Source organism: Dryobates pubescens, chromosome 1 (genome assembly GCF_014839835.1).
Source record: "Dryobates pubescens isolate bDryPub1 chromosome 1, bDryPub1.pri, whole genome shotgun sequence".
Classification (NCBI taxonomy): Eukaryota; Metazoa; Chordata; class Aves; order Piciformes; family Picidae; genus Dryobates; species Dryobates pubescens.
This window is the reverse complement of record NC_071612.1, coordinates 35629005-35654796: the sequence shown is the minus strand read 5'-3', so window position 1 is coordinate 35654796 and position 25792 is coordinate 35629005. Positions and strand designations below refer to the sequence as shown.

General features: G+C 42.4%; 1 protein-coding gene across 1 annotated transcript in view; it reads left to right on the top strand.

The window, feature by feature from the left end:
- LIMCH1 (LIM and calponin homology domains 1) overlaps nucleotides 1-25792 on the top strand; it is a 223646-nt gene that overhangs the window by 139173 nt on the left and 58681 nt on the right. Inside the window, exons 5-11 of the mRNA XM_054163774.1 lie at nucleotides 1544-1574; nucleotides 5552-5662; nucleotides 10588-10783; nucleotides 15935-16184; nucleotides 17436-17708; nucleotides 23529-23819; nucleotides 25115-25369. Coding sequence (XP_054019749.1) covers nucleotides 1544-1574; nucleotides 5552-5662; nucleotides 10588-10783; nucleotides 15935-16184; nucleotides 17436-17708; nucleotides 23529-23819; nucleotides 25115-25369 — 1407 coding nt within the window. The remainder of the gene's footprint in view (nucleotides 1-1543; nucleotides 1575-5551; nucleotides 5663-10587; nucleotides 10784-15934; nucleotides 16185-17435; nucleotides 17709-23528; nucleotides 23820-25114; nucleotides 25370-25792) is intronic.

Below are 25792 nucleotides of genomic sequence, written 5' to 3'. Positions count from 1 at the left end.
GGTGCCATGGTCTAGTTGATTAGGTGGTGTTGGGTGGTAGGTTGGACTTGATGATCTCAGGGGTCTTTTCCCACCTGGTTAATTCTATTCTATTCTATTCTATTCTATTCTATTCTATTCTATTCTATTCTATTCTATTCTATTCTATTCTATTCTATTCTATTCTCTCCCTAGTGAAACAAAAATATCAGAGATCAGGAAAGAAGAGAGAGAACTGTTCTGCTACAGCTCTTATTCTAGATATTTATCCAATGAATTTGTTTAGAATAATCTTTTGTTTTCCTTTTCGCACCCAGTGGTGATTTCTTTATATTTTTCTACTTTTCTGCTCAAAATCTGTAAATTTTAAAGGCATAGCCTAAAACCAACACATTTCCCCAGAAGCACCTACTGCATCTCAATGTGCACTTGCAGCCCGGAAAGCCAATCATATCCTGGGCTGCATCAAGAGAAGTATGGCTAGCAGGTCAAGGGAGGTGATTCTCCCCCTCTACTCAGCTCTGGTGAGACCCCACCTGGAGTACTGCCTCCAGTTCTGGAGCCCCTATTACAAGAGGGATATGGATGTACTGGAAGGTGTCCAGAGAAGGGCCACGAGGATGATCAGAGGGCTGGAGCACCTCTCCTATGAGGGCAGACTGAAGGAGTTGGGGCTGTTCAGTCTGGAGAAGAGAAGGCTCCAAGGTGACCTTATTGTGGCCTTCCAGTATCTGAAGGGGGCCTACAAGAAGGCTGGGAAGGGATTCTCAGGATCTCAGGTAGTGATAGGACTAGGGGGAATGGAATGAAGCTGGAGGTGGGGAGATTCAGGTTGGATGTGAGGAGGAAGTTCTTCACCATGAGAGTGGTGAAGCCCTGGAATGGGTTGTCCAGGGAGGTGGTTGAGGCCCCGTCCCTGGAGGTGTTTAAGCCCAGGCTGGATGAGGCTCTGGCCAGCCTGATCTAGTGTGGGGTGTCCCTGCCCATGGCAGAGGGGTTGGAACTAGATGATCCTTGTGGTCCCTTCCAACCCTGACTGATACTATGATGCTGTGCTACTATTTCTCTAATGTTTGGTGATGATTTGGTTAGTCTCCTGTGCATGCCTGTTCAATTGCTTCCAGAATCTATACGAGTTGCATGATTTGTCACAGAGCAGAATCTGACTGTTGGATTCCTGCAGAACATATTTTAGCAGGGAGGACTTTGGTCTTTTTTTTTGTTATGGTTGTTGTTTGAAGAGATCAGCAGCTCTGTTTAAAGGAAATATTTTTGGCACCATCGTACTTTGCCATGGGACCATTATAAACACGTTTTCTTTTTGTGCTTCCAGAATTCTGATTTAATGATTGAAGTAATGGTGACAAAATACTCCCATGTCATGAATAAATGAATGTGTGAACTACATCTTCTTAGCTTTCATGTGTTTCCAGCCAGCAGAAGCATTCTGCAGGCTTTTGTTAGGGAAAATGTGATCTGCTGCATAGATGCTCTTGGAAAGTGTGGCTGCTTTCTGATTATTTTTTTCCCCCTTCTTTTTCTTTGTCTGTATGTGTGCATCCAGGAACACTGACTATAGTAGGAAGCTGAAAAATGTAAGTACATCATTTGGAGTACTTTTTTTCCCCGTCTGGTTAATCCTGTATTTGACCTGAGCAAGAGTTCTGTCAATAAAGGCTGAGTACAGATGAGTAGTAATGCAAAGTTCTGAGTACAAAACCTAACCAGGTTCTGCTGGAAATTTAGGTACAGTTGCTATTGCAAAGCAACCTTAAAATAGAAATAAACCAGAGAATGTTTGTCTCTTCTTAGATAAAGGGTAAATAATGTGGTCTCTGTGCTGTCCATGGTGTTTTTTACTGGGAGCAGGCTGACTCTCCCATGAAGCTACACTCCGTAGCCTTTCATGAATATATAGACTTAAAGTATATTTGCACAAAGCATTTGACATGAAGCAAAATGATCATTAGATCTGGATGTAAATCTTTACTAACAGATTTACTAGCTTTCTTATTGTTCTTCCAAATACATGTTGCCCCAGAAAGGTTAATTCGAATCAACTTCAACATCTTGTTAATATAAACGAATGGCAATGGATCCTTTAACTGTTAAGTGGAATAGTAAACAGCTGAACTTTGCTGGTCTCAGAGCTACTTACTCTTCTAAAACCTAGCAAGCTCTCTGCCCTTAGTCAGCTGTAAACAGCTATAAATTCAGTTTTATATCTGGCTCACATCCCTGTAAACTGCTAGGAAATGCCAGGACCTTATCCTAATAACTCTGTAAGCCAGTAATCATGACTGCAAGTAAAAAAGTAATAAACCCCATCACCCCATGTCCCCCAAACAAACCTTGTCATTCCCGTCATCAGAGTAGCATCTTCTGCTTCCAGCACACAAAGTTGGAAGGGAGAAGTTCAGCTTGGGTGTGTTAGCACTTTTGTGGGCACTGGTTACATACCTGTGTACAGCTGTATTATTTTAAATAAGGGTTCAGAAGTATCCTCTGCAATCTGCTTGTAGGCAGTACATGCTTTCCAGGTGCATCATCCTGTAGCTTTAGCTGACAGCCAGTCAGAATTGCTTGCAAATGGGACATTATTTAGGGGAAGACAAGGGAAAAAAAGGTGGATAAATTAAAAAAGAAGAGAGAAAGTGACCAGATGCTAGCAGAAATAAAAATGTAAAGCCTTCATCAGAGAACTGAATGGCAAAAGGAATTAGACAGTTTCCCATTTGCTATGAGACACTTGAACTTCTCCAGAGAAGGGCAATGAGGCTGGGGAGAGGTCTCAAGCACAGGCTTATGAGGAGAGGCTGAGGGAGCTGGGGTTGTTTAGCCTGGAGAAGAGGCTCAGAGGAGACCTTACTGCTGTCTACGACTACCTGAAGGGAGGTTGTAGCCAGGTGGGTCGTTGGTCTCTTCTCCCAGGCAACCAGCACCAGAACAAGAGGACACAGTCTCAAGCTGCACTAGGGGAGGTTTAGGCTGGAGGTGAGGAGAAAGTTCTTCTCTGAGAGAGTTGTTAGCCATTGGAATGTGCTGCCCAGGGAGGTTGTGGAGTCCCCGTCCCTGGAGATGTTCAAAAAGGGATTGGATGTGACACTTGAAGCCATGGTTTAGTTAGCCATGAGGTGTTGGGTGACAGGTTGGACTTGATGATCTCTGAGGTCTTTTCCAACCTTATTGATTCTATGACTCTATTTGCAAGTGTTTTCACTTAAGTTGAGAACATGTACTGTGAAAATTTTTTATGCCAATTTGCTTAGTAGTGCTGATTGAAGGAAAACAGCTCAGATAAAGGTTATTTCAAGACAAAAGAAAAATCAGCATTGGTGAGCCACCTCAATTCCCTTGCATGGCAGTATCAATTTGGATGAAGTTTTAAAAACAAAGGGGGAAATTTCTGAACTTGATTACACACATTATTCAGCTGCTTGATGGCCTGTATATTATTTATAAACTAAAAGGGAAATATCAACTGTATTTATAGATACAAAATGCATGCAGTTGATTTTAAACAGAGGTTCTGTATGTACATGCTGTATCGTTTTCTGGCGGGGCCTCAGCTGGAGCGTTGTGTGTGGTTTTGTTCAGCACACTTAATGAAAAATGTGGATGTTAGAGCAAGCTGATTGCAAAAGGCTAATTGGAAGTCTGGAATATGTGGCTGAGCAGGAGGCACTGAAGGAACGTAGGTGCATGTTGTAGGGAAGAAGAGTCTAACATGTCTGTCCACAACACCCCCTTGGGATTTCTCCTAGTCTTGCTTTCTTTAGTTCACTATATAGTATGAAATTAGAATGGAATGGAACGGAATGGAATGGAATGGAATGGAATGGAATGGAATAGAATAGAATAGAATAGAATAGAATAGAATAGAATAGAATAGAATAGAATAGAATAGAATAGAATAGAATAGAGTAAACCAGGTTGGAAGAGACCTTCAAGATCATCATGTCCAACCCATCATCCAACACCACCTAATCTACTAAACCATGCAACCAAGCACCCTATCAAGTCTTCTCCTAAACACCTCCAATGATGGTGACTCCACCACCTCCTCAGGCAGCACATTCCAATGGGCAATCACTCTCTCTGTGTAGAATTTCTTCCTAACATTCAGTCTGAACCTCCCCTGGCACAGCTTGAGACTGTGTTCTCTTGTTCTGGTGCTGGTTGCCTGGGAGAAGAGACCAGCCCTGGCTTGTCTAAAACCTCTCTTCAGGTAGTTGTAGAGAGCAAGAAGGTCTCCCCTGAGCCTCCTCTTCTCCAGGCTAAGCAATCCCAGCTCCCTCAGCCTCTCTTCATAGGGCTTGTGTTCCAAACCCCTCACAAATTTTGTTATATGGTCCTGTCCCATTCAAACATAAAATACCATATTTCCATTTGTTTAATTTCTCTGTTTTGAGATGGTGGCAACTGTTAGTTCTTATTGATTGCCCATGTTTTCCACATCAAAATATTTCCTCTTGGTTCTGCATTTGTTAAATACTTTGCAGTGTCACAGAACATTCCAGAATAATGAGCATGTAAGGAGAAAAAGCCCTGAGTTCTGAGGTGATGGTTTGGGTGTTTTTAACTGAGATCAATTGCCTTTCATGATCAGTTTCCAGTCCAAATTGCTGCTACACGGGTACCATTAAAGACATAGCTTTAAGAGGAAACGTACGTGGGTGCAGAGAAGGACTGTTTGCTATCCCTGCATGTTATAAATACCTGGTTGTGGAGATGTTGGGTTTGACCATCCTGGGCATCATCATTTCTCCCTTTTCAAACAAGTGCAACAGACCAGACTGCTTTGCTGCCTAAAGGACTGAGGGGGTATATAAACATTTGCAAGAGCAACTCTTGGGTTGGTTGGTTGTTTTTTTCCATGCTAGTTTTGAAGTGACTTTTGCGTTATGGAGAGACATCAAGTCAGAACTTGAATGAAACCACTGACTCTTTCCACTTCAGTATGATAGAAACAACCAGATGCTCGTGGCTTTTGATTAATCTTGGGCTAAGCATTTCTTAAGCTAGCAGAAGCCTGGAAGTAAATATTCCCATGTCATCTGGTTAATTACATTAAGATGATTAAAAATGGAACTACATTTGCTGTCCTTTAAATAGGCAAACACACATTTCAGAGATCTTATTTATTCCATTGTCTTGACTGTTTTAATTAAAGACCACAAGTATTAGTACTCTAAATTTAGAGGGTTATTTTCCTGTTGGATTTACAACATTTATTTCTGAGTGTGTTTTCTAGGCAGTTTAAAACACCTTGTCTAGTTTTCCTGTTCAGTTCTGCTGTTTATTTTCCAGGTAGACATGAACTGTTTCATATTTCTATGAATATACCAGGAATATAATGTGTTAAGTTGCATATTCTCTAGGACTGTTTAAATGTTCATAGTTACCTGAGGTATTTATTTAACCACTGACAGACACTTCCCTTTCAAGTCTGATGTATAGCAAAATCTTGTGCTGCTGTGCAGTTTTGAATAAATGAGAGATGCTGAAGGGATGTAAACTGAGCTAACTGACTGTGTAGATAGCTTCAACTAATTATTATTAACTTCTGCAGGTATTAGTCACCATTTATTGGCTAGGAAAAGCAGCAAACAGCTGCACATCTTATAGTGGATCAACCCTGAACCTGAAGGAGTTTGAAGGTTTGCTGGCACAAATGAGAAAGGTATCTCTTTGTTCTGTTTTGGGAATAGACATTTCATTTGGATTATTACTCCTGTAAATAACCTGTTGGTTGCTAAATATGAGAGAAGTGGGGGGCTGGAGTACAAATTACTTACTGAACCCCTGCCTCCTTCAAAAAGGTCTTTCTGACTTAACCAAGCCATGAACACAGCTTTATGATGCAGTATGTCATGTCAAACAGGGCTTTAGAATTGTCCCATGGCTCTGGCATCGTCATTTCCTTATGTTTTGGTTTGAATGGTTTTCATTCATGAAATACAGTTACAGATAGAAGAGTTGAGGCTCAAAAAGTAAGATGGCAGGACTTGGCAGGAGCAGAGAATTTTCTTGTTTAAAACATCCAGTCTCATGGGCAACTCTTCTGTTTTTATGTTGCAACAGAAAACATCAAACCAAAGTATCTAAATAAAGCTGAAGGATAGGAGGAGGAGATTATGTTTCACCAAGGGCATAGCTATGATGAATCTGTGCTTTGCCGAGCTCAAAATACTGGCAGAAGTCATATTTGGTGGTTTATAATGATCTGAGCTCTTGCTGGAAAGGAAGAGTTGTGGTTGCTGTAGGCTGGTTTGGGAATTCTGGGTTGAGCACTCCAGCATGCCCTGAACCCTGACACTTAACCCCAGGAATGGTTAGTGTTGATATCCAAGCCTGCATTTACTGGAGGTGGAAGCAGCAGGAGCACACATGTAAGAAGGTGGCAGCAGCCTGTACTAGCATTGTATGTGTTGGAGATACTGCCCATGAAAGGCCATGCAGATGTGTTCTCAGCCCACAGAGAACTTCGTGCCTGCTGTTCCCTCCTCATCTCGTGTAATAGCCAAGTCATCACAGGCAGCAGGATTTGGGGACCATGGGAGACTCTTTGACCTCTGTGCTACTGCATCTGCAACAACTGCAGCTTTTCATTCTGGGGTCTCAGAGGGCCAGCGCTGGAGAAGAAGCAGTACTTGATTTACTGATAGTAGTTCCTTTCTCCCTAATCTGACCAAGAGAGCCTTACCTAGATGGGTAAAATCCCTATTTGTGAGCCCAGTTCCTGAGAACAAGGAGGTGGAAATGGGGAGGAAAAGAGAACATCCTGCTTCTCAGTAGAGATTTATGTTGGTCTTCATTGGAAATGACCTGTACTATTACTCAGGACCTTGCCACTCATGAGTGATATGATTGAGCCTCAGCAGTGAAATGGAGCTAATACTTGAGTTTTTAACAAATAGAGGATGGGAGAAGGAGCAGTCCCCGCTCCAAAGAGTCTGAAAGGAAACAAAGATGGTCAAGGGATCTAACAGAGAAAAATTGCCACAGTGCAGATTATTACACTGCTAGTGCTGCATGGTTATCATGGTTTATTTTTTTCAATGTTTAATCTCACACCACAAGGCTCTTCTTTTTCCTTACCCATCAAATTAATTGTCAGAGTGTTTTGGAGGTCTTATCTTGAGCCCTCTTGTGGGATGAGGTAGGCTGGGGCCAAAAGGTGGTGTTCTCCAGAGAGCTGATGATTGTGAAGTGCCTGGCTGGGCTGTTCAGAGGGCTGCAGGTCAAGGACAAAAGCAAAAGGCTGGGACTTGATTTGTTGCAGATGTTGGAACTGGGAGCAGAATAGAGAACTCATAAAAGCTGAAAGCTTTTAATGTGGAAAAACACACCTTGCTGGCCTCCAGAAGTTTAGGTGATGCTGCTATGAAAGCCACTGGCTACTTATTTTAAGGTCACCTCCCTGCCTCTGTACCCATGCAGTATTTCCCACTGGCATTTGTGGGTTTGTCTGTTACTACATTTGAAGAGGATTTGGTTGTAAAATAGAACATGTTAATCATGCTGTGCAACACTCTGATGATCTTTATAGCTGAGCTCAAGTGATGAAAAGACACTTTATCACATTCTCTACAGGCAATTTTTTTCCCCACAGAATTTAATAATTAAATTGACCATAAATTCAGCCTGGTTTAGTTTTTCTGTTATAAATCCTCTCTGCCCTCCTTTTTTAATAAGCAATTCAAGAGGCAGCTCAAATGTGAGTTGTCTCAGACCCATCTTTTTCTAGTTCTCATTCTGAAAGGGCTATTCATTTCTAATTTTATTCTTGCTACTCTGTTTTTAATTTCATTAACTATTTGGGCACGCATTCTTCTTTACTTTTAAGCCTGAGATTTCCCATTGACAGAACTTCCATGGCTTTTTGATTATATTCAATGGGTGGAACTTCCTGGAGAAACACGTCTTATATTTGGCACTCATACTTTTACCAATGCTCAGTGACATACTGTGCTTTTAGTTTAATAACATAAAAGGCTTAATGTGCTGTTGTGTGTCATGTTGCAGTGTTATCAGTCCTGCAGATAACCACTTTCCCACTGATAACACTTGGGAGATGACGTTTGTTGAAGGCAGGACAAGTATTCGTCTGTGAGACAGTGCTGGGCTGGGAGAGCCTTTGCCAAGCAGGGGAAGGCTATAAAGAGCATGCTTACAGAAGTCTAGGGTCCCATCCTGGGGCCTGCCTCCTAATTCCTGGTGAGCAGCATGCAAAATTAACATCAACAGGCCTTTGAAAGTAGGGTCTGGAGAACTCATTAGTTCAGCGCTGGACTGTTCTCAAACTCTGGGAGATAGTGAACGCAGGATGAGGCTTTTTGCCCTGGTTTAAGTCCCTGTAGCTGCTGAGCAGTTCTGTATCATTCAAATCCAGTAATTTAGGAAAATGGAAGTGTGCCTGAGGATTGAGAATATCTCATTGGTATGAAGGGATTTGGGGATTTGGGGAATTTGGATTTTTAAAAAGATTTTTGGATTGTGTCACAAACTGGATTTTGATAAGACTGTTAAGGTTTGGGTTTGGATGTGTGTAACTCATGCAGATTTCAGAGAGGCAGATCTTTGTTGTCCAGTGTTTCTGCCTGTATTTTAGGCCACTGAGCAGAGCTGAGGAAGGAGGTTACATAGGATTCAATTTTGACTTTGTTAGGCGTATTTTATTTGGGCTTAGAGAATGCTTTCACTTCAGTTTGCAGTGGGGTTACTTCATGACATTACCACAGTTTAGCTTGGCCTTAGGCGACCTTTGCCGCTGCCCTTAATGTGGTATTTTGGCAGAGTCACAGTGAGTGGCACTAATTAAGCCTCCTTCCTGAAAAGTCTGCAGGACATTGGGTCTGATGGCCCCGTCTCCCTTTGAGCCTCCCCCTTTTCTGCACGAAAGCTTTGGTGTGTTAATGCAGGGCTGCCTCCATCACTGCTCCAGCAAACCTGCTTTTAGGTAGCATGCCATGATTAGAATAGAATAGAATAGAATAGAATAGAATAGAATAGAATAGAATAGAATAGAATAGACCAGGTTAGAAGAGACCTTCAAGATCATCGTGTCCAACCTCTTATCCAACACCACCTAATCCACTAAACCATGCAACCAAGCACACTATCAAGTCTCCTCTTGAACACCTCCAATGATGGTGACTCCACCACCTCCCTGGGCAGCACATTCCAACGGGAAATCACTCTCTCTGTGTAGAACTTCTTCCTAACATCCAGCCTAAACCTCCCCTGGCACAGCTTGAGACTGTGTCCTCTTGTTCTGGTGCTGGTTGCCTGGGAGAAGAGACCAACCCCCACCTGTCTACAACCTCCCTTCAGGTAGTTGTAGACAGCAATAAGGTCCCCCCTGAGCCTCCTCTTCTCCAGGCTCCTTCAGTATCTCCTCATAGGGCTTGATGTTCTTGATGGATCTTGTCATCAGTGATGGGTACCCATTGGTAGTGGGGAACCCTTTAGCAGTCAGGGACAGTGGGAGCTATGCTCGACATAGCCATTGTGCTACAGCTACTGGTAAGCAGGGGGTGATTCTTAATTAGGAATTAATATTCAAATGCTTCTGGGGTAAAAAAAAAAAAAAGAAAAGGAAAAAAAAAATCACATTCCAGTCTCTCTGGGTCACAGACTGTCAGTCTGATCATGACACCCACATTTCTGACTCTACTTACTGTCAGGGGAGAAAAAAACCAGATTTATCTTTGAGTAAACGTAGTTATTTTTGCTTTGTCTGAGCCTGTGTGATTGTAATTAATGTTAAGACACCCTCTGAAACAAGGGATTTATTATAATGCAAGGGTGAGGATGGCTTCTATTGACCTTTTCCTCTGCTGGAGTTTCAGTGTTTTAGTATGTGCTGCTTGCACTGGAAAGAATTTATAATCACAGGGCTGTCAAAGACAACCATTGTTCTCCCTGCTCTGAACATGTGGGTCAGCTACAAGTGCTTTCATATCCCCCAGAGCCAGGAGCTGGCAAAGAGTAAAGAGCACAACTGAATTCTTCTGAGGCATCAGGAAAAGCATTTTGCATATTTTTCATTGCTGATTGCTTCAGAAAGACATCCCTCTTTCATAACAGGAATTTCTCTTCAAGGTAGAGGGAGGCTGGGGCACACTGCTTCATTATTTTGCCGAGCTGAAGCAGCAACAACAAATGCTGTCTGCTGGTGTCCCAGCCAGATACAATAGATGGGCCAGGGGAGGGAGGGATCTTTTGGAAAGCAGTGAGCTTAAACCTGACGCAGGCACGATGTTAAAACTGTAGTTCCTTTGCCTGTGCTATGGACTATGGACAACAAGTCAAGTTTCAGGTTGTTTTCAGTTTTTGATCAGTTTATTAACTTGCCTGTTGCAGCTTTTTTTTCAATACTAATCTAGTGAGCTGAGTTTCCTCTTAATCAGGATAAAATTGGTCTGTTCTGCAAACTCGCTCTTTTGTTCTGAAGGGGAGCAGGGGCAGAAAACAAGAGAACCCCTTTTTGGGGAGGAGATGTTTAGTATTTTGGGAAGAAGCTTTATTGTCTGATGTGGGATGGATCTCATGAGTATGTCACTAGCTCCTTGATGAAGAGCTGCCTGCTGTGCTCCCATGCAGGAAACAGAGGACATCGAGAGCCCGAAGCGCAGCATTCGTGACAGCGGCTACATAGACTGCTGGGACTCGGAACGCAGCGACTCCCTCTCCCCTCCTCGCCACGGCAGAGATGATTCCTTTGACAGCCTGGACTCCTTTGGCTCCCGCTCACAGCAGACACCCTCTCCAGATGTAGTGCTGAGAGGGAGCAGTGATGGTAAGTACCAGTCTCAACGCAGGACACGCAGAGCGTTGGGACATCAGTACCGTTCCTGGAGCAAGCGTTGTCAGGCAGGAGCTGGACACAGCCTCTGGACCGCACTAATCCCTTGGGAGAACTTGTCTATGAATGCCAATTTGTGCTGACTTTGCCAGCAACTTGAAGGCTGTCTCAGTTCAGATAGCATAGCCTTGGAAAATGAGTGACATCATTGCAGTGTAATTTTATGATGGGAAGTGTGCTTTTCTGGGTGATGGTGTAAGAGGACGTTAGGCAGACTCGCTGAAACTGCTTAAAGAGGCTGGAGCAAGACATGAAAGCACAGGAACAAGGGAAATACTGAAGTGAATAAAATGTTTGCTAAGGAAATCCTGAGCAGATAAAAAGCATAGAACTATCTTGGAAATGTCTGCTACGTGTCTGAGTTTTGAAGTCTGCACATTTTACCAAACAGCAGGTTTTTTTCCTGTGGTATTTAGAAACTGGGGCAATTTAATAGCTCCCGGCATCAGAGCCGTGGCCATCTTTGTATACCTTTGAGTCAGGATTCCAGCCTTACTGAAAGGATGCTGCATCTCTGCCTTTCATGTCTTATTCCCTGAGGTTTCCAGAGGCTTGTAAATACAGTGTGCTGGATGAGGAAGGATTTGCTAGGGGTAGGTGTGGGGCATGCACTTAGGTTACCTGTCGTGAGCAGGATTCTGCTTCGAAACAAAAGGATGCTCGACTGAGGCTGCCACTGCATGGTTGCATTCCTGATGAATAGATGAATCAAACTTCATCATCAGATGAAGTTATGTTCCACACATGAATCCCTTCTCCTTAGTAATGTTATTTATTTTAAAAATTAAAAAAAAAAAAAAAAAAAAGAAGGGCAGAAAGACTTCTTGGTAGGAACCAGATGTTTATACTGCTTTTGGCAACGAAAAAGAGACTGGTGCTAATCATTACCGGACACATGAGAGATTTCCTGAGGTGATGGAGAACTTCTTAAAACTGAAGAGCTGGCAGGGAGAGCTGGTATCACAGCTGAACTATGACAGAGCTGTGGGGAAAGCAGGGCTAAGCTCTGCTCGGCTGGTTTGAGTGGCCTGTGGTGTTGGGGCTGTTGCTAGTTGGCCATCCAGAACCAGCTGCTGATTCCTTGAAACAGGATCATGCCCTCTCAGTCTCCACATCACAAAACATTTTTCTGCTTTCCCAAATGAGACAAAAGGGTGGTGTTGGCAAAGAGGAGAACCTCACATGTCCTAATCAAGAAGTGTTGCTTCATCCTGGGGGCTCAAAGAGGGTCCAGTGTCTCTGCCTGCTTGGACCCTGGTGGGTAGCCAGTTACTTATGTCCTGTAGCTGCTCCCTATCAATTTCTGCTGTACAAGCAAATTTTAGTAGGGGTTTGTGGTTGGTTGTTTGCCACAGCTAAGACATATAATCGTGTCACATTCTTGAGTCCATAACAAACACAAAGTAAGATGCAAGCACACAAAGCTTGTTGTTAAAAATTACACTTTAACCATATCCAGACCTGGGGTACGTGCAGATGCTGTGTGCACACGTGTGATTGGTCCAGCTGGCCCTTTCTTACATGTCCCATTTTCCCCTGCTTGCTGCTGCCATTGCTTCACAGCTGTCTTCTCCAAGAGTTGCAGGTGAGCTGTAGCTTGGCTGACCTCTCTTCTGTCAAACCTCTTGCTGTGGCCCCAGCAGGCCGATATTTCACTCAGCTGCATGTAGTTTTTGATAGAAATAATGCATGTGCAAAGCTGGATGGAGAAAAGGGTTCTGCTTTCACTACTTCTCTCTCCGTTCAGATAGGAGCTTTACAAATAATATGCTAGTGAAATAAAGCTAGGATTCTTTCCACTCTTAGATAGTGAAAAAAAATCATGAATGGAGATGATCCAAGGGCTGTAGCACCTCTACTATGAGCATAGGCTGAGGGAGCTGGGGGTTTTCTGCCTGGAGAAGAGAAGACTCTGTGGGCTCCTTATAGCTGCCTTCTAATAACCTGAGACTGGAGAGGTACTTTCCATAAGGGTGTCTAGCAATAAGACAAGGGGGAATAGTTTTAAGCTGAGGGACAGTAGATTTAGACTAGGTCTTAGGTGGATGTTCTTCAGTATGAGCGAGGTGAGACTCTGCAATAAGAGGTTGTGAATGCTCCCTCTGTGGAGGTGTTCAAGACCAGGTTGGATGAGGCCTTAAGCAACCAAGTCTAGTTGGGAGGCATCAACTACTGGGAGGCTGGGGTAGATGATCTCCAGGGTCTCTTCAAAGCTGTAATTCTATGATGTAAGTAATCCTAAGGTGATGGTTGGTTTAGGTGGGAAAAGTAATGCTACCTTCACAAATGCCATCTGTGATTAGCCCTGCTGTTTAGGAACTGCTCTGGTGTCTGTTGTGGATATTGTCCCATGGCCAAAAGCAAACAAAACCAGTGGTAAAGCAGGAGGATGTATTTTAAACAGGAGATTTTCAGACTGACCTGCCCATGGAGTTGCTGATGTGCACAGGAATGAATAAAATCCACTGCTTGGACATCATTTGTGTGGGATCCTTGTACAACGGACACGTGTGTGTCTGTGGTGTATGGGTTGTGGAAACTGCTGCTGCTGCTTCTTCTTGGAAATGCAGAACAACAAAGTTAAGATTATAAATGTAGGGCACAACTGCATCTTCCACTTGGTGCTTTGGCTTCAAGTGTGGTTTTTTTTTTTTCCCCTCCAATTTTGAGCTGAAAATAATTTCATGAGTAAAAATATGAATAATTAAAGAAGCCTTTTGAAGTACTCAGCTTGAGGCTGCTGGTAGGCATATCAGTAATGAGGGAGGGGAATCTATTCTAATCCCTCTGCTACTGTGGTTATCTATTCCAGCATTTCTGTCTGCCAGTTCAAGACCGGGTTTTATGTGAGACAAAAATAAACACCAGAACAAAGCCAAGAGCAAACAGAATAGCAAATAGCAGCAAGGGAACCTTTCATTTTCTTTTAGCTGCTTGTGGCCCTGCTCAGCCTAATGATCATAGAATCACAGAATTGTCAGGGTTGAAAGGGACCCCAAGGATCATCTAGTTCCAACCCCCCTGCCATGGGCAGGTTTCCCAGAGCTCCATCCAGCCTGGCCTTAGAAGCCTCCAGGAATGGGGCTTCCACCACCTCCCTGGGCAACCTGTTCCAGTGTCTCACCATCCTCATGGTGAAGAATTTCTGATATCTAATCTAAATCCACCCTCCACAACCTGACATCCTAAAAAGTCCCTCACCAGCTTTCTTGTAGGCCCTTTTCAGTTATTGGAAGGCTACAGTAAGGTCTCCTCAGAGCCTTCTCTTATCCAAACTGAACAATCCCAACTCTCTCTGCCTGCCCTCATAGCAGAGGTGCTCCAGCCCTCTGATCATCTTCATGGCCCTTCTCTGGACACATTCCAAACCTCATTTATCTTTAGACACTGTGATTCTGTGGTTGTATCTCCAATTTCTCTTTAGACACAGACTCAGGTTACCAAGCATGGTGCTACTTATCATATGCTCTTAACCAAAATTGTTCCAGCAAAAAATTACTGGCACAAAGAGCATGATGGTTTTTGTCTCACTAGCTCATTTCCATTGTGTCTTGCCTTACTGTTCCCTTTCACTCGTCTTCATCTCTCTCCAAGCAAACATTGAATAACTCAGTCTGTTGCAAAAGCTCTTTGCAAATAGCATTCCTAGCATATTTAGACCTCTTTTCCTCCCCCCACTTTGAATTATACACAAGCTACTTGTGATTTTTATGACTTCATTGTTTTCAGTTGTTCACTAGGGGAGAGAAGTGAATTAGCTACTCATCTACTGGTGTGGTGAATTAACAAGAGGACACAGCCTGGGTGGCTTCCCTTCACCCCAAAAAGAGGAACAGCTATTGCCTATGCAAGTGTTGCAAAGAGGCCAAGGGCCAGAGACATCCAGTGCTCCAAAGCTGGGAGAAGATTTGAATGCTGGTGGGAGAAATAGCTGAAAATGCTCAATTTCACCCATCAAACCAGGGCCTGCAGTGATGTTACACTGCTGGGAGAAGACTGTTTACATTGCTGCTTTGTGAATTACTTTAAAAGGCTCATGATGGTGCAGGGAATCTAGTGAATGTCTATGAAGTGGCTTCCAAAATAACTACTAGGGTAGTTCCACACCAGATGGTCTTTAAGGTATTTGTTCTACCATTTGGGAGTTTTGTTTTCAAGTTGGAAAAATTTTGCCTAAGGTTCTATGTTTCAAATGGGTTGTAAACATTAAAAAGCTCAGTTCATCTGAACAAAATCAAGTAGTCAGCTCTGCTGATCTCCCATCTTATTCTACGAAACTCAGTTTTTCTCTCTTACCTTAATTCTTTCCCAGTAAGTAGTCTTCAGTCTTTACTATGCTAATCCAGCTTCTAAATCCTGAGATCCCCACCCTCTCTCCTTGCACCTTGCCATCTCATAATCAGGTCTGTCTGGTTTGCAGTGTGCTACACTGATTGACCAAAGCAACAGATGAGACAGGAGAGCAGCCATCCAAGTCTCGTGGTTTATGGCAGCTGATATTTATTCCCCAATTTTGATCAAAGCTGTTGCTCTGTGTGTGTGTGTTTTCAAACTGCCATTTTTATGTATAGAAACATCCACAGATTTCTGCTATTCTGTAAATATTTAGCATGCAGCAATCTTCTGTTTGAGCCTGTGCTGCATATGTGTGAGTCAAGGTCTGAGAGTGTGAATCAGGTCAAACACACCCATATGCCATCTGGGCTTTTGTCAGGTAAGCTTCTGTGGCTATCCCATGTGATTGATAAGTCTGGCTTAATCTGACCTTGAGTTTTTGATGTGACCTCTGGCTGAAGGTGAGTTTTTCATGGACAGAAAAGAAGGGTTGATGCCAAAAAAAAGAGAGGAATGTTTACTGTTTGTGTAGGTATTATGGCTAATACTTTCAGGGACTGATTTTAAAGTATAAATATAGATTAAAATGGCCTCATTTTTTGGTGCTCACATGCTAAATGTAATTTATTATTATTCTTATTATTTTTGGGTGGTGTTTTCTCTGATTTATGATTTCTTTTAAAAAAAAAGGACTGGATGAAAGTGAAAAGAAGTGGTAATATTTTTTTTCCCCTCCTCCTTCCTCACTAGGGAGAGGAAGTGACTCAGAAACTGACCTGCCACACAGGAAGATGCCAGACGTGAAAAAAGATGACATGTTGGCGAGGCGAACCTCACATGGTGAACCCAAATCAGCTGTGCCTTTTAACCAGTACCTCCCAAACAAGAGCAATCAGACTTTCTATGTACCTGCTCCGCTTCGGAAAAAGAAAGCTGAACGGGAAGAGTACCGAAAGAGCTGGAGCACAGTGACCTCACCACTAGGAGACAGACCTTTTAGGTAAGAGCAGCCTGACCAACTTCTCCCTTTTCTCAGTGCTGATGCTTTAACACTTGCCTAATTTTCATTCTTTTTATCGGTTGTATGAAGCTGGAATAAGTTTCTTGCTGGGATCTGTCAGGTAGTGATAGGTTTAGGGGAAATGGTGCAAAACTAGAAATGAGTAGATTCAGATTGGATGCTAGGAAGAAGTTTTTCACCATGAGGGTGGTGAGACACTGGCACAGGTTGCCCAGGGAGGTGGTCGAAGCCCCAGCCCTGGAGGTTTTTAAAGCCAGGTTGGATAGAATAGAATAGAATAGAATAGAATAGAATAGAATAGAATAGAATAGAATAGAATAGAATAGAATAGAATAGAATTAAACAGGTTGGAAAAGACCTTTGAGATCATCAAGTCCAACCTGTCACCCAGCACCATCTAATCAACTAAACCATGGCACCAAGCACCCCATCCAGTCTCTTCCTAAACACCTCCAGTGATGGTGACTCCACCACCTCCCTGGGCAGCACATTCCAATGGCCAATCTCTCTTTCTATGAAGAACTTCTTCCTAACATCCAACCTAAACCACCCCTGGCACATCTTGAGACTGTGTCCTCTTGTTTTGGTCACAGTCTCAAGCTGTAGCTCTGAGCAACCTGATCCAGTGTGAGGTGTCCCTGCCCATGGCAGGGGGGTTGGAACTGGATGATCTTTGTGGTCCCTTCCAACCCTAACAATTCTGTGATTCTATGATGCTGTTAAATTTCTTCGTAGCAATTGGCAAGCGTGGTGGAAAAGCGATGTGTTTACCATGCAATGCAATGTGTAGCTTGGGCTTGACAAGATGTTGGTTAACATAAATACTGCGGATGTTGACTCAAACCCAAGGCTGGGCAAAAATGTTCTGCATGATCTCTCTCAACTTTCACAACACTTGCTGACAAATGACACTTTTAAGTAATGGTTGTTGTATTTGATCAAAATAAGTAATGCTTTTGCTGTGTTTATGAAAATTCAATTGATTTTATGTTGTATTCTGTACACTGGTACAATTTTATAGCCATGACTGTGTTTTTGCATGCTGGTTTTGTCAACTGGTATTTCAGTTTTGTTATGGCCCATGAAGCAGCTTCCTTTAAAGAGCATAATTATCTTCCTGGATCATTCATCAGAGTATCCTTTGGCATCTTGGTATCAACAAAATGTGCTTATGAAGTGTATATACTTTCAGGCCCAGCATGCATTAAACTGCCTTGTATAATTCAATAGCAAACCCCACCCTGAAACCATAGAAGAAGAACAGAATGAAACGTCAGGACTGTGTGGAAAGGAGGAAGCAGGCTCCGTGGCTCCCGAGGCGACCTCCCTTAAAAATCAAATAGGTTTGAACCAAAAGGAAGGAAACGTCATAGATCAGTCTCCTTCATGGGGTGCAAAAGAAACATCAGCACCCAAGGGGAAAGATGCAGAGGAGGTCAGGAAGTTAAGAAGACTGGAAGAGGCTGGCATTACGGTCATGTCAGCAGCCCAGCGCTATGGCAGGTCAGCCCGACGGTGTGGGGAGTTGTGCACACTTCACCTCTTTTATGATTGGCTGAAGTGTGGGTTTCCTTGATCTGCTGTGATTTCACTTCTCCTAACAAAAACCCCGTCTGCTAAGTGCTCACAACTGCTAGTGAAGGTCTTGTGATGTGGCAGCTGTGGATTGCAGAGTTGCATGACGCTGACTGCATTTGTGTGGAGAAATTGCATCATCTTGAAGTGCAATGTCAAAAGACTCCAAGGAAGCTGCTACACCTACTACTTCTCACCTTCCACCTAATGCTTTCTTGCATTTAATAAAAAATCATGCATATAAATGTATGTTATAAATGCCTTGTTTAGGCAAAACTTTCAGAAACTTACTTACTGCTGATGGGATGGTTTCGTGTACTGAACCACACTTTTTATGGGGTTGGTATTTTTAGCTATGCATTTATTTTTAATGGTAGGAACTATAAAAACACAGTGCTTGTTAACACATGTCCCAGTTAAAGCAAGAAGGCAATCAGAATTCGACCAACTTTGGCATAGAGTATCAGCAGTTATTAACTTTTTACCTGAGTTATTTATTTTTGGCTGTTGCTCAATTTGGTTGTTTCCTGTTCTTTAACTTGGGAGCTGAATGATGGCTAGGCTTACTGCCCATGCCTTTCCATCATCTGATACTGGATCCTCATGAAAAATCTCTTTTTCTCATGGGAATGGTCTGTGAGGCACAGTTTTAACCACCATGTCATAAGGTTGGACTCTTACAGATGATCAAAATGATTTGGCTGAAGGGTAAGCAGCCATATGTTCTCCTGTCCAAAACTTCTTATTTGGGACTGTGGAGTGAAATCCTAACAGTGAGTAGTTTAGCAGATGCTGATCTATGGTCTGGGCTTTGAAATGCAGTAGTAAAAGGTACAGCTCTTACATGATACAACCTGTTTATAGATACAGTGAAGCTTGTCCACAGCCATGCAGAGATGTGCCCTGTGCAGATAAACCAGTCACAGTTGCACGCTGTCGTGCGTCCTCTTCTCAGGTTTGCTGCACTGTTGTCAAGCTGTAATGAAATATTGGTTGTGTAGTACTACTTAAATCCACATGCCAATGAAGAAGAGTTATCTGTCATAAATTAGTCCTTCAGACACAATTAGTTTGAAGGAACCGGAAGAGATTGCCCAAAGTGGTGTTGGAGACCCCATCCCTGGGAATTTTTTAAGGCCAGGCTGGATGTGGCTCTGGGCAACCTGATCTAGTGTGAGGTGTCCCTGCCCATGGCAGGGGGGTTGGAACTAGATGATCCTTGGAGTCCCTTCCAACCCTGACAATTCTGTGATTCTGTAATTAGTGTACTAGTCATTCAGCAGTCCATAAACTGGTAGCTCACTAGCATCATCCTGCTCTGAGTCCAAGTCTGTAGCATTAAAGGTAGTGGTAAAATACAGTAATAGCTCATGTTCAGCATGCTATTTGGAGGATACTCACCACATTGAGAGTCCATTATCCAACCCTGTGCTTGATCTCCTGTCTTGATCTCCACAAAAGAAGCACATGTGATCAAATATTCTTTGACAGGAGATTGGGTTTCCTCTTTTCTTGGACAATCTATTGTCCTGACAAGGCTGAAAGAGAAAGGATGAGAAATAAAAAGCCATTTTCCTTACTCTCAGTGGAAGCAACTCGTGGAATTTGGCAGCTGGAGAAAGGAGGAGCTGCTGGTTTTCAGCCCCAGCTGAGCATCCAAGAGAAGAGCTTTGTAGCCCAAACTTTACCATAGTGAAGTAGGAGCCTGCTCCTGGGACTTGTAGGAAGACACAGCTGAAAAGGCCCTTAGGTCTGAAGTCTGAAAGAAAAAGCATTTGTATATGTAAATGGAGGAACAGTAGGTGAGAAGGGAAGAATTTAATAGTGACACTTAAGGATATAGGGGAGCATTTAATCTTCTTTATTAATGTCTCATAATTATTTCTTGATTTTGAACCCCTCAGTTTTCTCTCTCTTCTTCTTGGCATCGAATTCAAATTGCCATACACTAAAGGCACTGAGCAGTTCTCAGTCCCTCTTGTTTCTGTATGCTTTGTTTTAACATAGGTTGTCAGTTGTGTTCCAGGTCCTCTTGAGTTGTTTACAGGCTCTTTCCTCTCAACATAGTGACCTCTGGGGAACACTCAATGTGATTTTGAGTTCTACAAGACATCTAATTGTTACTAAAGCTGAAATTCAGTAGGGGACCTTTCTGGGTCCAGCAAAGAAAGGATCTGAACTTGCATGCAAATGTATTTTTTGCTTGGAATCTGAGTTCTTACCTCCCTTGCTGTAGCATGTTCTAGGAAAGGACTGCATTAAGCTAGATACTACACAAATGCATGCCAAAAGGCATTCTACCTTCCCAAAGGAGTGTATTGTCTCTCTGTAGCACTTTGTTTCATTGGTGTGTGATCCTCCTTGCATGCTTATTATCTGCATCTGTCTCTTATTTACATTATTGTATCTGCAAGGTAAAGATCAGATTCATGGACCCTCCTTAAAGAGAGGAGAATTAAGTGAGCTGTAATAAATGGAGAGGAGGATGTAAGAGAGAAATGTGAGCAAATATTTTTGGCATGTTCATTGAAAAAGGGACATGAACTCTTATCTCAACAGTGCATAAGCATGCAGAAGCCTTTTGTTGTTCTAAATGCTCCTCAACCCTGTATGAGACCCTGCTTCAGGGAGTGCAAGTGCCCAGAATCTTACACTTTGGAAGTGCCTGTTGTACAAGCGTAGACCCAGGGCAAGGACTGGGGCTGGATGTATAACAGCAGTTTGCAAATCTGCAGGGAATTCTGGCCCATTACAGGCTTCAAATCTATAGTCTTCACTGTCTCTATGATTAACTGGCCTTAAAAACCACTTTTGAGACTGTCACAAACTGATTCAGGGGACCCCAAAATGTCATAGCTCATCTGCAATTTCATCAGAAAACAAACTGTAAAGGGATGGAAAATATTCTTAACTAGAATCAGACTGCTGAAGTCTAGTTACATGCTGAGAACTCTAAATCCTTCATTACAATGACTCGTAGTTGCTCTTTTGAATATTATAGCTCTATATTTCTTTGTGCCCAAAACAACCCTTCTCAGGAAGGCTACATTTGATGCTTTCAAGCTTCAGTAGCATTGGTGGACTTGAGACTGAAAAATCCAGCAGTTTTTACTGAATAATCACTTGGTAATATTTAGATCTAAAAACTAGAAGTACAAAACAATACTCCTTACCAGCTGAATTAAGTACTCATTTTATTGATTTTCATTTAAGAAGTAAATGTGAATGAGATTTAATTGAGTATTTCATGGCTTCTTTACACATCCTTTATGCCCAGGGATCTGAAAACTATTTCCAAATCATGAGACTTTTAGAAAAGGGTAATGGTAGCAGTAGTAAAGGCTGATAAAAAAAAACAGCCATACAGACTCTGTGATTTAGAATTGAGGGAGTGATGTAGTTTGCTTGTTCAGCAGTGAGATTTGGACTTGAAGATGATGATGTAGGGCTGTTGATTTTGGTGTATACAAGAGTCTTAATAAAATTCTTAACTATACTCTTTTACAGGAAAAAAAGTAGTGGAATACTGTTGTAGAGTATCATTCCAAGGGGAAGCTAAGGACTTGGACCACCCTTGCTGATGGAGCGTATATGCAAAGCATACAGCAGTTCAGAGCTGTCTGTTCCAGCTGTTTCTGAAGCTGCTGTGAACAGAGATGCTCATGAGGAAGAGGGACAGCAGTTCCCTTTGGAGTGCCATCAGGCAGCAGTAGTCTGTTGCCCTTAAATAAAATCTTGAGCCTTCAAAGAGATCTGAGGGAAAAGTTGCCTTTGGCTAATTGGAGAGCATGCTCTCCACATTGCTAATGGGAGGTCTCCTGTCTCAAGGCAAAGGCTGGCAGTTTTGTATTGCTCCTCTGTCCTCCAAGGCTGAGCCAGGCCTGACTTGTCAGGGATGCTTTATGGCTTCCCTGTAACTTTCTCCAGCAACTTTGTGGAGCAGTGCTTTGAAAGGGACCATAAAATCAGTGGCTTATGTAGTGGTCTTGCAGGGCTTTAAAAGCTTTTAAAACCCAACTAATTATAAGACTACTGTGTTTTAAAGTAGTAGAGAAACTCAGCATCCCCTGAGCTGTTTTAATTTGCTTTCTTAATGGGAGTCTGTTTATTCCTTTGTGATACTTTCCCTTTGCATGGCAAGGTGCTGTGTGAAAGAGGAGATGCAAGATATTTGCAGCCTACAAAAGTAGTGGATGGAAAGAGTCTGCAACTGGCTAGCCAACTTCCTAAAATGTCAATAAATATAATTTGATTTTTAAATAGGAGAGTCACCTAGCTCTTGTCATCTGTCTTTTTCAGCTTACTTAAGAGTATTGACTGTTACAAGTTAAAATAACCTTAATCTTTTTGGGCACCAGCTGTCAAGGGTCTTTGTTCTTGTAAACTTCAGTAACAATAAGGCTGTGTTGGTCTCAATTGTGTTTCTGACCAAGGCAGATGGCAGTGTGTGCCAGCATGCCAGTGTCAATGATGCTGTTATACTGGTGCCATCACTGTAGCTACTGTATGTCAGCATTGGCATAGGAAGCTTATCCTAGGGTAAAGGGAAGGTTAGTTAGGAAGAGAATCAAGTGTGGATGTGTGTGAGAAGAAAAGGAGGAGCAGGCTCAGTGATTACTGAGATCTTTTAAAAAGATAGATCTAGTAAAAAGAAAAAGTGCCAAATTAAAGGACCAGAACATCTCTGCTATTAAGAATGACTGAGAGAACTTGAGATGTTTAGTCTTGAGAGGAGAAGGTTGAGAGTGGATCATAGTAATGTCTATAAATATCTGAGGGATGGGTGTCAGGATGAAGATGATGGTCTCTTTTTAGTGGTGCACACTGGAAGTAAGCTGTGATATCTGAGGTAAAGCATTGCTTTTATTAAATCAGTGTTAATTTAACTTCAGTGGTGTCAGGGAATTTGATGGTGTCCAGTAATAGGACAAAGAACGATGGGTATAAGCTTAAACACAGGAAGTTCCACCTCAACATGAGGAGAAACTTCTTTACTATGAGGTGACAGAGCACTGGAACAGGCAGCCCAGAGAGGTTGTGGAGTCTCCTTCTCTGGAGACTTTCAAAACAGAATACAGAATACAGAATTAACCAGGTTGGAAAAGACCTTTGAGATCATTGAGTCCAACCTATCACCCAACACCATCTAATCAACTAAACCATGGCACCAAGTGCTTCATCCAGTCTCTTCTTAAACACTTCCAGTGATGGTGACTCCACCACCTCCCTGGGCAGCACATTCCAATGACCAATCACTCTTTCTGTGAAGAAAACCTACTTGGATGCATTGCTGTGCGGCCTGCCCTAGGTGACCCTGCTTTATTTGGACTAGATGGTCTCCAGAGGTTCCTTCCAACCTCTAATGTCTTGATATTTCAGTATTGTTCACAGTGTTGGCCAGGTATCAGGTATTTGTAGCAAATCTCTTTCTCTGAAGTGTTCAAGAGACTTCATATTACCATTTAGAGTACTAAAAGCATTTAGTATGTTAAACTAGTTCTTACTGGTCCTTCTAACTATAGCTAAAATCAGTAAAGATCCAATGTGCTTGTTTTTTGTGTGAAGTTCTTGCATATTGTTACTTGTGTGTGTCAAGGTTTGTTTAAAGCAAGATTTTGCCCAATATAACAGCAGCCTGGAGCATATTTGATTAACTGTGCTTGGTTTATGACTTGAGGGTGAGTGCTGCCATTTGCCCTCTCCTCCTCTACTGCATCAAGAGCTTTATTTAATTTTGCTCAGTGTCAGTCAAAAGCCAACATGTGAAGACAACAGAGGCACCCCAGACATCATCCTTCGCAAGGACAATCCCTTCATGACATGCTATCAAGGGAAGGATTCTGGTTCAGAAGATGAAGCAGCTGCTAGAGTGCCTGATTTAGAAAAGGATGACTTTGCCACTCGGAGAGCCAGAATGAATCAGCCCAAACACATAGTTCCTTTTAACTCCTTTTTAATTGGACCCTATACAAATAAAGATAAAGGTAAACTGGAAGATGTTAAAAAGCCATTGCAGATGGAAAAGCAGGAACATGCAAGGTGTGCATTCGTGGTCTTTTTCTGTTGCAATGCTTCATTTTGCATGGCTTATTGCTGTGGAGAAAGAACTAAAGCTGGCTTGGCTACAGAAAAATACTTGCGGGGTGAAATAGATGTAAATACTTTATCATAAAGTGAACAAAAACCTCCAGATGTAGATTACCAACTGTAATTTTTTTTGTTAAGAGTATCAGGACCAGGAGCTGTACGTGTAAATAACATTAAAAACTGGAGACTTTTGTCATCTAAGACCATGAGGCAACTCCTGGGTGTGAGGAATGAGTAGTGGAGTAGAAACTCCACAACAGTGGAGAATAAACTTAGAAGATATGTTTTGCATCTTGGCTCTTTTGCTGAGCATTTTCAATGCACATTTTTAATGCCTTTCCCCCACCCCCATCTAATGTCCTTTTAATACCCTGCATAAAACATAGATTCAGATAAGGTGCTTAATTTATGTGCCTGCTATGCTGCACTGAATTGCATTGTACGGAGTATTTATGTGTCTCATACAGAGCATTGCTTTGGGAAATGGAGCATGAGCTACAAGATTTCAGCCTAGAAAGTCTCTTCTGTCTTCAGTCAGTTCAGTGAATACAGACCTTTAAGAAGTTGCTAAAGACAAGTATATGCTAGGCACAGATCTTCTTCAGGAAATAAGTTTATTTGCTTTACTTGTGCAAAGAGAAGTGATCCGAGATGAAACCACTCCACACACTTTACTGTGGGCCTTGACTGCAATAACTGATGCAGTCAGAAAACTGCTCTTAATTTTCAGCAATGCAAAATGTGCCTTTCAACTACTGGTAATTTGATTATATTAACATTTTCTAATTACTAGTTTGGCAGGGCATCTGAAGAGCATGGAACCAGATTTTAATTTCTAATGTTATTGACATGACTCTTTAAGATCAAAGAAATTCCACAGTATGTTTGCAAGCACAACTTGAATCCACTTTGCTAATAATATGAAAATGAGGTATTTGTGACTGTTTAAGAGAAAGCTTAGTGCAGAAATGCTCAATAGGGTAAAAACTGAAAGGTTTTTCTTGCTCGAGCTAGAGATTGAAATCATGTGAAGAAGTGGTCTCAGTAGTGCCTGAGCAGGGTAGCATGGATGAGAGGCTTCAACTTCAAATGATTCATTCAGTGTTTACTTCCTGAAATTAATGTAAATCCAATCTTAAAAATTCAATTTTATCTTCTTCTGCTCTGAACCTCTTCTATTTACACTGATTTATCATTGGTCCCTTCAACCATCTTTTCTTGCTGAACTGGAATGTGCATTAAATTAGAAGAAGACGAGTGCACATGGCATCAGCAAGGGAAATAGTGACAAGCAAAGAGGACCCACTTCTGCAAACTGAGAAGACTGAGTCAGAGGAGGAACAGCAGGTGAAAGGGCCTGATGCTGAGAGAGATGACTTGGCTAAACGGAAATCCCAGAGCACCCTTCCTCAGCTACGAGGAGATGTGCCTTTAGTGAATGCCTCTATAACAAAAGCAGACCTGGAGACCTGGAAAAGATTGAAACTGTCAGGGGAGCCCAGGTATGGTTTCTGCCTGTGAACAGGATTGCCGCCCTAGGAAGCATGTTCAGTTTGTCACAACCAGCTATGTGTGCTCGTGGTTTTAAGCTTGAAGAATGCCTTGATGACAACCAGTCCTTACCTATTTGAGTTTTCAGGAGGAGTGCAAACTCTGTGCAGGGATGCTAATTATCATGAAATAAAAATGTGCCCATCATTTAGAGGATAATAGTAGCTTCACAGTCTCTTCCCCAGTGGACACAATATCATATAAGAAAGGTCCCTCTTGTGTCTCAATCTTTCTTGAAGCTGCTTGCAGATGAACAGCAGATCCAAGAGGCACTACTGTCTCAGTAGCACTATGCTGCTGGCAACCAAGGTATCTTTGGGACTTGGAGCATTATACCTTGGGAGTACTACCTGAGGATCAGCATCCTCTGCAGT